Source organism: Aristolochia californica, unplaced genomic scaffold, assembly GCF_029961685.1.
Source record: "Aristolochia californica isolate CCGP_79_NKW_82.1479 unplaced genomic scaffold, dmAriCali1.0.hap1 SCAF_9, whole genome shotgun sequence".
NCBI lineage: Eukaryota > Viridiplantae > Streptophyta > Magnoliopsida > Piperales > Aristolochiaceae > Aristolochia > Aristolochia californica.
This window is the reverse complement of record NW_027182290.1, coordinates 38,754,953-38,768,419: the sequence shown is the minus strand read 5'-3', so window position 1 is coordinate 38,768,419 and position 13,467 is coordinate 38,754,953. Positions and strand designations below refer to the sequence as shown.

The 13,467-nt window shown below is 36.9% G+C and overlaps 2 protein-coding genes and 1 non-coding gene across 3 annotated transcripts; 2 read left to right on the top strand and 1 right to left on the bottom strand.

The window, feature by feature from the left end:
• Positions 1-2,477: 2,477 nt before the first annotated feature.
• Positions 2,478-2,572, top strand: TRNAY-GUA (transfer RNA tyrosine (anticodon GUA)). Its single transcript has 2 exons — positions 2,478-2,514; positions 2,537-2,572. It is a non-coding gene; the product is annotated as a tRNA-Tyr (tRNA).
• A 158-nt stretch (positions 2,573-2,730) lies between these two features.
• Positions 2,731-4,566, top strand: LOC137940952 (pentatricopeptide repeat-containing protein At4g31070, mitochondrial). Its single transcript, XM_068786073.1, has one exon. It carries the CDS (start codon positions 2,731-2,733, stop codon positions 4,564-4,566), a length of 1,836 nt encoding a protein of 611 aa, XP_068642174.1.
• Positions 4,567-11,796: 7,230 nt separating this feature from the next.
• LOC137940951 (ethylene-responsive transcription factor ERF015-like) lies at positions 11,797-12,384 on the bottom strand. The gene has a single exon (XM_068786072.1). It carries the CDS (start codon positions 12,382-12,384, stop codon positions 11,797-11,799), a length of 588 nt encoding a protein of 195 aa, XP_068642173.1.
• Between the last annotated feature and the right edge of the window lie 1,083 nt (positions 12,385-13,467).

The following is a 13,467-nucleotide window of genomic DNA, read 5'->3' as shown; positions in this document are numbered from 1 at the left end:
TTCACTTCTCCATTGTTTGTACTTGCCAGTATGATATTTGTAGTAACCATGGGAAGTACCATCAGAATTAGTTGATATACTGATGCAGGCATTCATGAATGCCAAGATTACGTCCACTAATCATACTTCCATATAAGTGTTTTTACATCATTTTCCTGCAGAAAGCGAAGTAAGAAGTGGTATCATTAGGATGGTAAAATCATAACTGGACATTTGGTATTAAGAGGGCTATCTGTTTTAGTCTCAATACAATGCGTGCTTTCTCCTCCAAATCGATTAAAGAGAGGCTTTGCAGCTTTACAGTTTACATATTAAATCACGGAGCTGATGAGTGGGTTCGCATGCTGGAATAATGATAAGGGATCATGGAAGAAAATGATTCTTCTCTCTCGTTTTCCAACCACTTCATTCTACTTACAAAAAGCCTTCCGCCTCCCTCGATCATCTCAAGCTTCTTCTGCTCTCCTTCTTCCTAATGGATGGCGGTCTCTCTCTCTTCCCTTGTTTTCGTATTTTTTACTAGCTAGGAAATCAGTCACAGAGAACCCCGACTCACCTTCCACTGCATGTTTGCTTCTTTTTGAGTGAGATGGCCAGATCAGTTACTGCATTCTGGAGTTGTTGATAGGAAGAACAGCAGGGAAAGAGTGAGCGAGGGGAATGATGGTTATTAATGAAATACGAAAAGAATCACATTACGCTTGTCAAATTGTTTGTTGAAAATGTTGTTTCAGGTGGTGGAGTTGAAGGTCCGGCTACACTGCAAGGCATGCGAGAAATCAGTTCGCAAGGCATTGTGCAAGCTCAAGGGTAAGTTTTGCTTGGAGGATGTTAAGAATCCCCTGTAACTGGTAATGATTCCCTGTTTTACAGTATCAGTAGAAGTCTATGTGAGGATTGAGAGATCACTTTATGAGTGGATCAAATATGCAAACGGGTGATGCGCATTCTGGTGTTGGCCGACAGGGGTGACGTGCGTCGACATTGATGCGACACTGAATAAGATTACAGTGCTGGGCTACGTCGAGCGAAAGGCGGTGGTGCGGGCGATTAGGAAGACAGGAAGACGAGCGGAGGCCTGGGCTTCGTGTCGTGAAGAGCTAGGCGGTTTTAAGACAATATTCCCGAGGTGGGGAGCGTAGTCTCGTGTTTTAAGACCATCTTCCTCATCAGTTGAGAATCAGAAGAATGCAAGGGATTGAAAGATGAAGATGATTATTTTTGTTTGTTTTACCTTTTAGCCATTGATGGAGTTCTTTTCAAATTCCCTTGTGACTTTTTGTGTTGTCGTTATGAGAAAAAAAGCCATGTTTACTTTGACATTTTTTTTTATCCGAAGAAATTCACTCTGATAGATTTATGTTGTTTGAGCAACAAGAAAGAATGATTATAACTTTTGTGTTTATAATTATAATTTTTGTTTTTATACTAATAAATAATAAAAAATATTTCTTTATTTATTTCTATTTTTGTGAGATAAGAGAAAATCATGAGAAAATTTTTCTCTCCTAAAAGTCAAACAAATACGTGAAAATTTTTGGTTAAACTAAAAAAAAACTATTTGTACTCTTTTTCAATTAGAACAAATACAATAAATTTTTTTTGAAATTATTTAAGTGCTTCGCAAGAAAAATGGGTTCCACTGATAAAAACTTTGCCTATGAAATTATATTTTTTGGTTGTAACACATTACAAGAATTTTGATAATTTTTTTTTTTTTTTTTGGAATAGTTCATTCACATGTTTTTTGTGTCATTTGTTCTGCTAGTCAAATTAACGTCTCATAGTAAACTTTTTCAATATATTTATTTTGGTGGAAAAGTTTTCAAAATTGTGCCAACAAAATTTTAATTAATTTTGTTCGGACAATTTTAAAACTTTTCCAAAGAAACTAAGTTTCGTGATAAAAAATTTAAACTATATTAGTGATAAACTATTTCACCAGGAAAGGTTTGTAATTAAAAAAATTAAATTTAACTAGGAAACGTTGTTATTAAAAAATAAAAATTAACCTTCTCTTGTTTACTTGTGGTTAAATGGGTAAGCGGGTAATTAAATAATAACGTTAAATATACAATCTTAAATCCTTTAAATTTTACAAAAAAATAAAAAATATAATAAAATATCTAGAAATTTATAAAAAAAAAAGAAATGAAATAGATAATTAAATCGAAGTTGATTTATGAGGCTTTAAGACATTTAAGCAAGAATAAGATTATAATTTGTGTAAGTTGAGTACCAATGTATAAACTAATATAAAATATTTATTATATACCAACAGGTTTCTTACTTTTACTTTTTCTATTTTACCCTTGATTCTTTATTATATACCATTAGGGTAAACGAGTATAGAAGGCCTGTTATCCACTTCAGTTTCGTTTAATAAACCACAGGTGGGTAGTTAGGTAATATTACTTCCCTAATTCGATACTTTTAGTTATCTTTATTAAAATTTATATTTATTTTTTATAAATAAGCCGACCTTAGCTCAGTTGGTAGAGCGGAGGACTGTAGTGGGTTGCAAGTGCTTTCAGTAATCCTTAGGTCGCTGGTTCGAATCCGGCAGGTCGGATTTATTTTTTTACTTGCTCCGCTAGCTTTTCCAAATATGAGCATCGAGCCGAGGTGCCCGGAAATAGTATATGTATCATAACTCTCAGACGAGTTTCTGAAATAGTATATTCCCCACATCTTTCCCTATTAATCCGCATTTCTAACCAATAATGTAAAATGCCTCTTCTTATGATCAGAAATTTCACAACCAGTGCACATCGGATTGTATCGGACGCAGCCATTACAATCATAGATTTGGTTTCCAGGGGCTCCTTCGACGAGAGTCTCAAACTCTTCAAACAGCTCCATTCCTCTGGAACCTATTCCAACCCCCTTTCACTCCCTTCCGTTCTCAAAGCAGCCGCCTCCGTTCAATCTCTCTCTTTCTCTCTGCACCTTCACTGCAATCTAATCAAAACCAGTCACGACTCTGATCTCGTCACCGCCAATTCTCTTCTTTCCATGTATGCTAAACATTCATGCGTCGATTCCTCATACCTGGTGTTCAACACAATGCCTCAAAGAGACTCCGTCACCTGGAATTCAATGATAACTTGCTATATTCGAAATGGGTTTTTTCACGAAGCTCTAGAAACTCTTAAAGAGATGTGTAATCTTGGTTTTTACCCAAAGTCGGAGCTGGTCGCTAATGTTGTGTCGGTTTGTGGTAAATCAGGTGGGTTGATTACAGGAAGGGAGATACATGCTCGTGTTATCTGTAGTGGAAGAGCTGGGCAGTGTGTGTTTATTTCTACTGCTTTTGTTGATATGTATTCAAGGTGTTATGATTTGAAGTCGGCCATGGCAGTTTTTGAAGAGATTGAATGGAGGAATGAGGTTTGTTGGACTGCGATGATCGCAGGATGTGTTATGAATGGAGACTATAGTTTATCGATGGTAGGGTTTCGCTCAATGTTGCTTGAAGGGGTTCAACCAAACCGAGTGACTTTAATGACGGTAATGCCGTGTTGTGCTGAATTAGGAGCTTTGAAGCAGGGAAGAGAGATCCATGGATATGCTATCCGCCGTGAATTTGATTCAGAATCCCACTTTTGTGGAGCTCTGCTAGACATGTATTCCAAATGCAGAGCTTCTCTGCATCTTGCGTCACGCGTACTCGAAAGAGCAAAAGAAAGAGATGTTGTAATGTGGAGTTCTCTGATTCGAAGCTACTCTTGCAATGGAGAAAGCATCGAAGCCCTGAAATTATTTTCCAGGATGCGGATGGAAGGCGTGGACCCAAATACAGCAACTATATTAGCAGTCATCTCAGCGGGCATTGGCCTATCTTCTATCATTCATGGCCAAGGAATTCATGGCTACACTTTAAAGTCGGGCTTGAATTCAGAGCTTTTCGTTGGGAATGCGCTTATAGATATGTACTCGAAGATTGGATTTCTGGATGCTTCTCGTCTCGTCTTCGCCGAGATGCCCACAAAAGATGCCATCTCATGGAGCACTTTGATTTCAGCAGTCGGAAGTCATGGTCATGGAACCCATGCTGTGCGTCTCTTCTCTGAGATGCAACAAGCAGGAAATAAGCCCGACGGGATCGCATTCCTTGCTGTTTTATCCGCTTGCAACCACGCAGGCCTCGTCGACCAAGGAAGAGAACTCTTCAATCAGATGACTAGACATTACAGGGTTGTTCCAACCGTTGAACATTATGCATGCTTTATTGATCTGCTGGGGCGTTTTGGAATGATCAGAGAAGCTTGTGAGGCTCTAATGCATCTGCCATTGAAGCCAAGCCCAAGCATTTGGAGTTCTCTGGTTTCTGCTTGTAAAGTGCATGGAAGATACGAAGAAGCGGAGATGTTGGCACAGAGTCTTGTGAATTCAGAACCAGATAATCCGGCAAATTACACTTTGTTGTCTGTTTTGTACAGGGAGAGAGGTAATTGGTCTGGAGTAGAAGAGGTGAGGAGAGTAATGAGAGAGAGAGGTTTAAAGAGGAACTGTGGATGGAGTCGGATTGAGATAGAAAATGTTCAGAATAAAAATATTTTTTGATATTTTATGTGTCATAGCATTTTTTGCACTTTGAAGTTTTAGCCACATCATAGGTAGCAAAACTATGGCGCACACATTTAAATGTATATGAAAGAAATATATATCTTTCACAAAAACTTAGAAGGGCATTCTCATATTTTATAGGGGTATAGGGGTAAATAAACGAATATTTTAAAGAATTAAATTTTTAATCTTTTAAATTTTAAAAATATTTTAAAGTGTTGATCGAATACGAAAAACTATTTGGTGTGAAACATACGAAACACTATCTTAGCTGTCCATGAAAATGTATATATAACAAGAAAATATTAAAAAAACTAAAAATTAAAAAATTACAAACTATAAAAAATGAAAAATATATACCATTTAGGGGAGGATCTAGAGGAGGATGACTTTGAGGCTGCATCTACTAAGAGAAACATCTCATCCTAGAGTAACGCCTGCATGACTCTCATCTTATTCTTGTACTTAGGGTGTCAGCGAGTCGAACCAAGTTCAATTCTTCATATGTTCGAGTTTGGCTTGATCTAAATACTTCGAACTCAAACATAGCCTCAAACCAAAAATTGGAATCGATCTTGAGCCAAAAATTTTAATTGAGTTTGAGATTGAAGCTCGAGTTGGGTTCGAGCTCCAACCTACATTTAAAAGTACAAAAAAAATAAAAAAAATAAAGAGAATATTGTGATGAACTTAGTATCATTGAACTTCAATCTATCACAAATAGAGTCCAAGACTTTTCAATAGAGTATACTAATGCATAATAACCAACTTAATAGACCTAAAATAAAGACCAAATACCTTCACTAATAGTCTTTTTTCATTGGCAAACAACAACATTAGATGTTGAGGGACCCAAAAGGGTTGAACAATCGATCTTCTTTGAGGATTGAGGTAAATAAGAGCAATTATGAACCAAGTGAAGAGGGAATTGGAGAGAACAATAAGATTAAAGGTATTTTCATAAAAAAATATGTGCTAAGGAGCCGGCTCATGAGCTTGGAAAATCCTGAGTTTGGCCTATTATACTTAACGAACCTTATGTTAAGTTTGAGATTGAGCCGAGCTCAAGTAAACATTGAACTGAGTCATGCTTTTTACGAGCCAAACTTGAAAGGTTTTCGAGCCGGTTTGGCTTGGTGCCACCCCTACTTGTACCCATCTCTTGTAGATTTCAGTTGCTCCTCAACAACATGTTGAGACTCTTGAGTTTGATAGTGTACATCCCATATGTGTTCTTGAGTTTGATGACGTATATCTTGTTAGGAATTAGACGCCCTAATTCTAAACTAAGGAGAACAATAATAATAACCACAGAAGAAGGAAAAACAAGTATGGAATAACACACAAGATTTATATAGGTTCGCCTTAAGGTGAGACTACGTTCTATCTTTCGCTGCTGTAGTAATCCACAATAAAGATGAAATAGTTTACAAGAGAAATTGCACACACTTACAGGTGTTTTCTCTAACCTCTCTTGGGCTACAACCCTAGCTCCTTCTCGCTGAAGATAAAACTCTAATAGCGGCGCCCCTCATTTATAAAGAGAAAATTAGGGCAATTGCGATACAAAAGTAAAATTTCCAAACTACCTTTAATGAAACAAAAATTAATATATCGTGGACCTGATGGGGGTTCCACCCCCACACCCCGGGAGGGGGGATTCCCGCCCCGCGACGACCTTACCGCGAAAGTCGATCCGTGTACCGACTCAGCGTAGGGGGTTGATTAGGCTCTACAACCTAACATATCCCTCAACTGCTTTTGTGTTTGGTTCAAAGCCTTTCTAATTTGCCATAGCTCCTCCTCTGGTTGCTTCGTCTTAGAAGATGATCGAGCCATCTTGGGTACTAACAATTGAGCTAAAGCCAACCCCTTAAAGTTTTTTTTTCTATTTCCCCTATTTAATATTCATTAAAAATAGTTAAAAATAAATAAAAAATATATAACCTTCAAATTAGATAATAAAATATCAATAATATTTTATGAGATATACAAAATTTTAAAACTATAAATTATAAAAAAAATAAAAAATTATAATCAATCTGCGGGAGGATTTGGTGGTTGGCTGGCTATGAGTCTACATCTACTGAAATAACCATTGCATTTGCATGTCTCAGTTGTTCATTTTGTTGTCTTGCTCCTCAGCACGACATTTCGATTTCTTAGCTCTTCCCAAATTTTGGATATCGCCTATTTTGGTACCCGCAACTCCTCTAAACGTCTAAGCAGTTGGGATGAAGTTGGTTCGACAATCCTGGGTAGAGTCAGTTGAGACAAACCCAACCCCTTAATATAACCAAACTGATAACTTTGAACCCGTCTCATAATGACACTCACATCAACTAGCTCACCTACCTTCTATGCCTCTCGTAGCACTAGCTGCATCTCCTCCTGTGAAAAATAACATAGGTAATTTATAATTATTCATTCTTGAAATAAAATATTATTTATAAGAAAGTTATACTTATTGTTCTTCAGGTCCCTCAATCCACCTGCCTTCATCGAACCAATGAAAGACGAAATTGCTCAATACCAGAGCAATTTGTACCCTACACATTTATCAAGACACATGCATATAAATATATTAGAATAGTAGTACTTAAAAAATTTTACTCCACATTAAATATTTACTATCTCTTCTCTAGCATGCACAAAAGACTTTTACCATATGGTATGTCAAAAATTTTGTTTTCTAACATTTTTGACATTTACTCAGGATTGTCTCTGCAAATTAAAATTAGACATGAGTAAAACAAAAATAATGGATATTTTAAAACCAAATCCATACAAATCTAAGTGCATTGAACTTCTCTCCCTCAAACACATTCTCCTCGAGGGAAATGTAGTCCTGATATCTGTCTTTAGTTAGATGGGTAAAGTAAAGAATCATAATTTACCATCCTTATCTTAGACTCGTTATAGGAACTGTAACCGTCCTCAGCTCAGTTGGTAGAGTGGGGGAAATGTAGTCGGATGCGTTCCTACTCATCCGAGCACATCTCGTCTCAACTCGCTTGCAAAAAGTATCGGCGGTCGGCGGAACCGGAACTCTGGTGTCCCTCCCTCCCAGCCCACCTGTCCGACGCCCCTCTCTTAGCGCGAACAATGCAGCGTGTATGTAGCATCTGTTCAGAGGGTTCCTAAATCTTAACAGCAGCAGCGGCGAGAAAACTTTCCGAGCCAAAAAAATAATAATTTAAGAACGAAGCTCAAAGAACTCAGGTGTGAGGCTGAAAACTTGCGTCCAAAGATTTGTTTGATTGAAAAACGATAACAACTCAACCAGTTCTGGATCGAAGCTTAACAAAAAATGAGACTTTTGACCGAGCTTTAATATGGACACCCAGATTTCTGAAAAGCTTAAAAGACAAGAAGACACGAAGATAATATTCAGACAATCAAATACCGGTTGCTGCTCCTTTTAACTCTCACGCATGCCTCACGAATCACGGAAACAAAAAAACCCACGTCCAGAATTCATAAATTTAAACTAGGGGAAATACTCTGCTGTCTTATGCTCTTAGACCGAGATGACTTGCAGCAACCCTGTACTCTCTCTACACCACCAAATTGAGCAGTAAAAAGGAAAAAAAAAGTGGAAGCCTTGGACCCTGTTCATGGTTAAGTAATTAGAAGAGACAAAAGAGAAGGAGAGAAGTAAAAGTGAAAACGAAATAAAGAGAGTTGCAAAGTGATTTCTCATTAAACGTAACTCTAGCTCTAACATTAATCACCAAATAAAATTTATTAACTTAGCAAACATGAGCTAAATACGTCAATTGAAAACATCCATCGTGACCTTGTAAAGAACATAAATCCTTTTTCATTGGCGTTGAGTCCATTGGCCACCATGACCTTTATAACTAGAAATGTCAACTCCATGTTCAAGACCACCTTGAGAAGATCCCCCTAAATTTCTACAACACTAAAAATTCTCCACCTAGATAAATGGCTTTAAGCCTATAAGGAATGGTTCAACCACCCATCTTTATTCCTCCCCTATTTCCACCCCCCCCCCTCTCCTCTTGACTACCTACATAAGCATACAAGTGGAGGCAATACTTGGCCTAAGAGCAAGACACATCACCTTATCCATTTTAAAATAGTGCAACTTCTTTTCTTTAAGTGAAGCTTTCCTACGATGCCACCTTTCATTTTGTTACCCTTCTTTGCATGAATGACACTTGAGTGTCATTCTCTCCTAATTCGATTTGGCAGTATTCTTGTACAATCGACTTCATCTGTACCATTGATTAGGCTTTGATCTCAATAATTCGATCTAGATTTTGATTGAAACTCTGATTTTGACAATAGATTTACTATTTGACAAAACCTCTATTCTTTGACCATTGAGAGCTTTGACTTTGACTATTCATTTAATTGATAATCAGATTCTTTCAATCTTAATCATTAATCAATAATCAATGCCCATGATCTAGACTGTCCATCAAATTTCTATTTGCTTTATAACCAAAGTTCTAATCTACATATATATATATATTCAAAATGAATTTCCTTAAGCATTCCCATAAGCTTGGTACATATCTTATTCTTTATAAACCATTGCTTTCACATTGTTCACTAGTAGCATATTTCATATTATCTTTCATAACCTCCAAAAGCCCCTTCTTTAGCTATAACAGAGCTCATTGTTGGTCATTGACCCCCAATGAAAATAATAAACCCAATACAATAGGTGACAGACTGTTCTAAGTAGCACAAAAACGAACAGAAAAAAGGTGCAAAAAAGAGAGTCAAAGACCATCTTCCTACCACCTAACAAAAACCATCTTCTTTATATCACCATGCGTCAAAGTCATCTTCTCTAGTTTTACAGATAAATACCATCAATTTTTGTGCTATACAACAAAAGTTTATATGACCTTATGGGGATAGAAGAATGAGAATAATCACCAATATATTAGAAATTATTTTGCAAATATTAAACGTTAAAGTTTACACAAGGAAGCAAATTGAAAAATAAACAATTGCTTCTCCATATATGGTTAGTAATTTAGATTGCACATTTAGGGATGTCAAATGATCTTTGTAACATATGCATGTTCTCACCAAGAATAAGAGTTTCCTATATGAAGTATTGATTACCATGTCAAATTACCTAAAAATCCAAAAATAGTCGGTTGATACTAATGTTTCTAGGGTATTCCATGGTGTTTTGGAGACATAATCTGGTAAAAAGTACCTCAAAATCGATGTTATACTGCATAATATTATTCAATTCACATAGCATGTTCATGTCCTCACAAAAGTAATCAGAGATTGACATACTAGTAATAGGTACCATGCCAAGCACTTAAAAACAATCGATATTGATATTTCTTGGGGGTATTTTGAGGTTTTTTGGGGATAAAACTTGCTACTGAGCACCCATTAATTAAAGATATACCGAGCAATATTGATATGTTCCTCCTAATATGTAAAAAGATTGCACACCAATCAATAGGGGTGGCAATTTTATGAGATTACCCAATTACTTACTTTACTTGTTTAATTAAAAAAGGATATGGAAGAAAAATCTTTGCCCGTTTAGGAATTTAAGTCAACTTACTTCGTTGCCCGCCACCTGATTTATAAACAAAATTGATATAGATAATCGATTTTTTGCACCCTTTTACACGTTTAACTAAGTTTTATATAATATATATCTAGCCTAGATGAAGGGAGAGGTAGAGGACAACAACGGTTTTTTTTATTATTACTACAAAGATGTTTTATTATTTTTATAGTTTAATAATATTTTGTATTTTTTGTATGGATCTTATGTAATGTTGTAGTTTAATTTTAATTTTTAATATTTTTTAGTAATTTATCATCATATTTATGTGATTTTAAAATAATATATTAACTTATTCATTTATTTACCAATTTACCCTAGAGGTGAACGGAGAAGAAAATCAGATACAAAATAAGCTATATTCAATTCGGGTGAAACAAGTAATGAAATACCATCCATTACCCATTTACAGTTCTACCAATTAACTCTCTAGGTTTGGTTTACAGTTGTTGGTACCCTCTTGTGAATTAAGCAACCATCAATATCTGGTTAGAATGAGTTTTGTAGAAACTTAAAAACAAGACTTAGGTGATGCTCACCAATAAACTTGTCGGTAGGGGTTGCTCGAATAAAATAAAAAAACTCAGCTTAGTTCAGTTTTTACTTGATCTCAGCTCGAACTTGAAATAAAGCTCGTTAAATATAACAAGCCAAACTTGGCTTGTTAGCTCGTTAGCCGATTTGTTAACATACTTTTTTTTATGAAAATACCCTTTACTCTGATTACTCTCATCAATACATTTTTTAGTTGGTTGATAGTTGCTCTTATTTACCTCAAACCTCAAAGATAATCAAACTTTCAACCCTTTCGAGTCCCTCAACATCTAATGTTGTTGTTTGCCAATGGAATAAACACGATGGAAGTGTTTGCTCTTTCTTTTAGGTCTATTAAGCTGGTTATTATACATTAGTATGCTCTATTGCAAAGTCTTGTATCCATCTCTGATAACTTACAGTTCAATGGTACAAAGTTCATCATAGTATTTTCTTTATTTATTTTTGTAATTTTTTTATTTTTTTAGTTTTAAATGTAGGTTGGTGCTCAAACCCGACTCGAACTGGGCTAAAAATTTTGGGCTCGAATTTGATTCCAATTTTAGGCTCAAGTATGAGCTCCAGCTTGAACTCAGTTCTAAATATTCAGATCAAGCCAAACTCAAATATATACAAGTTCTAGTTTGACACGACTCGATGCCATCCCGGGTTTTGTTTACTGTTAGTTACTACTATGTCAAGAAACTGTCAATATTTGGTTAAATGAGTTTAGTAAAATGAATAAAGTAAGAAAATTAGTAAAAGACCTTCAAGTAAATATTTTGGTCTATTTGGTATAATATGCTGTATAATTCGGGTTAGGTTAGGATCCATCGTGCATTCAATCAGAATCAACACTCTACGCAAGACAAGCTGGAGATGTACGTGTTAAAAAATACCATACGCGCCTTTTTTATGAGCTCAGGTTTGCCAGGTGTCAAGCTACAGACATTCCAGTTGGCTACCTTGCTAATTGAGGAAATTTCTACGTCTTTATTCATATAAATATTAGTCACAAGGATCCATAAATATCTAAAATTTTAAAAAAAACCCTTATATACTAGACTTCAGTATATGTAATCATCTATAACAAATTATTAGTACGTTGTGGAGTTTATTTATAAAACATCCCAGATACTGTTGTTTCCTGACATGATCTGATCTTCCAGCAGAAAATTCTCATGCAGAAACGTGTCTTGACCCGCGAATTCAGCACCCACAAAGGAACTAGCTTGATCACAGGTGGCAGCAGTGGCCTCATGCGCAGTCGTCTCCTCCGGGGTGACTGTAGTGGTCGAGGATTTAGGCGACGGAGATGGTGACGGAGTTGCGGCTTCAGGAATGCGTTCACGCTGGGGGGCGACCGCAGCAGCTGCAGCGCCGAGTGAAGCGAAGGTGGCAGCCAAGGCCTTAATCTCAGACCTGGTGAGTCTTGCAGGCATCCCTCCAGGGAATTCTGGCCTCCGATCAGCGACATAATTGAAGTTCGCCCTGGGTCCTCTCAGGCAGTACAGGGCAGCGTCGTAAGCACGAGCTGCCTTCTCTGGGGCGTCGTAGGAGCCCAGCCATATCCTCGATCTGCTCTTGGGGATGCGTATTTCGGATACCCATCGTCCCCATTTCCTCATCCGCACGCCTTTCAGCCCAGTCGCGTTTCTCCTGCGCCTGACGGGGGCCCGCTCGCCTGCTTTTCCGTTCGAGGCCATGGTGCATACACCTGGGTCTCTGAGTATACACCCGTGTGAGGGCGGCGTAGGGGTAAGGGAAAGGGGAGAGTATTTAAAGCGCGTCCGCCGGGCCCCGATGTGGTAAGGATAAGCCATGCGCCTCACGTGTGCAACGTGGGAGCGGCACCTGACATAATGTATCGCACGTGGCAATGCAGGTTGACGGTAGCAGAAGTCCACCCGTCGACGGAATCTCCAACATTTGAGGTTGGTTTGTCAAATTTCTTTCAAAACAGCTCGTTTCAATGATGTCACCTTTTTGCTTCTCGCGAATGGCAATTTCGCGGCGCCATTTTCATGGCATAATGACCTATTCGCGAGAAGTAAATTAATTTCAAAATTAAATCTTCAAAAATCATAAGGAATAAAAATTTTAAATAAATATAAATTGAGCAAGCTAAATAGAGATTTATAAATAAATATAAATTGGGCAAGCTAAAAATTTTAAATAAATATTATTATTATAAATATATTGAAAAAGAGGACTAGGCTCATCACTTGACATAATCCTCCATCCCTCCTCTCTCACTCTCTTAGCCGCTCTCTTCTCTTTCTGCTTCTTCTTCTTTTTCTTCTTCTTCCACTTATTCTCTGGTGTTTTCTCCATGAACCTAGGTCATTTACTATACTCTTCATGAGATCCTAAATATAATAATTTTTATTCTATTTTGAGGGTCTACACATGGTACCAAATCAACAAATCTAGAGCCTCCTAAGCTATTTGTTCAAAGAAAACAAAACCAACTATGGTTTGGGTAGCTCTTCATCACCCATGGGAAAGTGTATTAGGGTATTCTATCTCTTTAATATCCAAATAGTATCTTCGACTTCTATTTTATCTACCAAATGAGTTAAAATCTAGTCTTACTTTGGTATTTCATTTGTTTCCTGAGAACTTACCGATTTTCAAAAGCTTTGACGAAGTTAGAATAGTCAAAATCACTTTGAAATGTTAGTTTCAGTCAAAAGCTTGTGTTTTTATCGATTCTTGATAGAAGGGTTGAAAATCGATCCCCCTATACTTCATGCCTTCTATTTGCCAGGAGGAACAATTTTTGTAAT

Excerpts from the sequence above, each read along its gene's own strand:
- LOC137940951 (XM_068786072.1), bottom strand. The coding sequence starts at position 12,384 with ATGGCCTCGAACGGAAAAGCAGGCGAGCGGGCCCCCGTCAGGCGCAGG.
- LOC137940952 (XM_068786073.1), top strand. The coding sequence starts at position 2,731 with ATGCCTCTTCTTATGATCAGAAATTTCACAACCAGTGCACATCGGATT.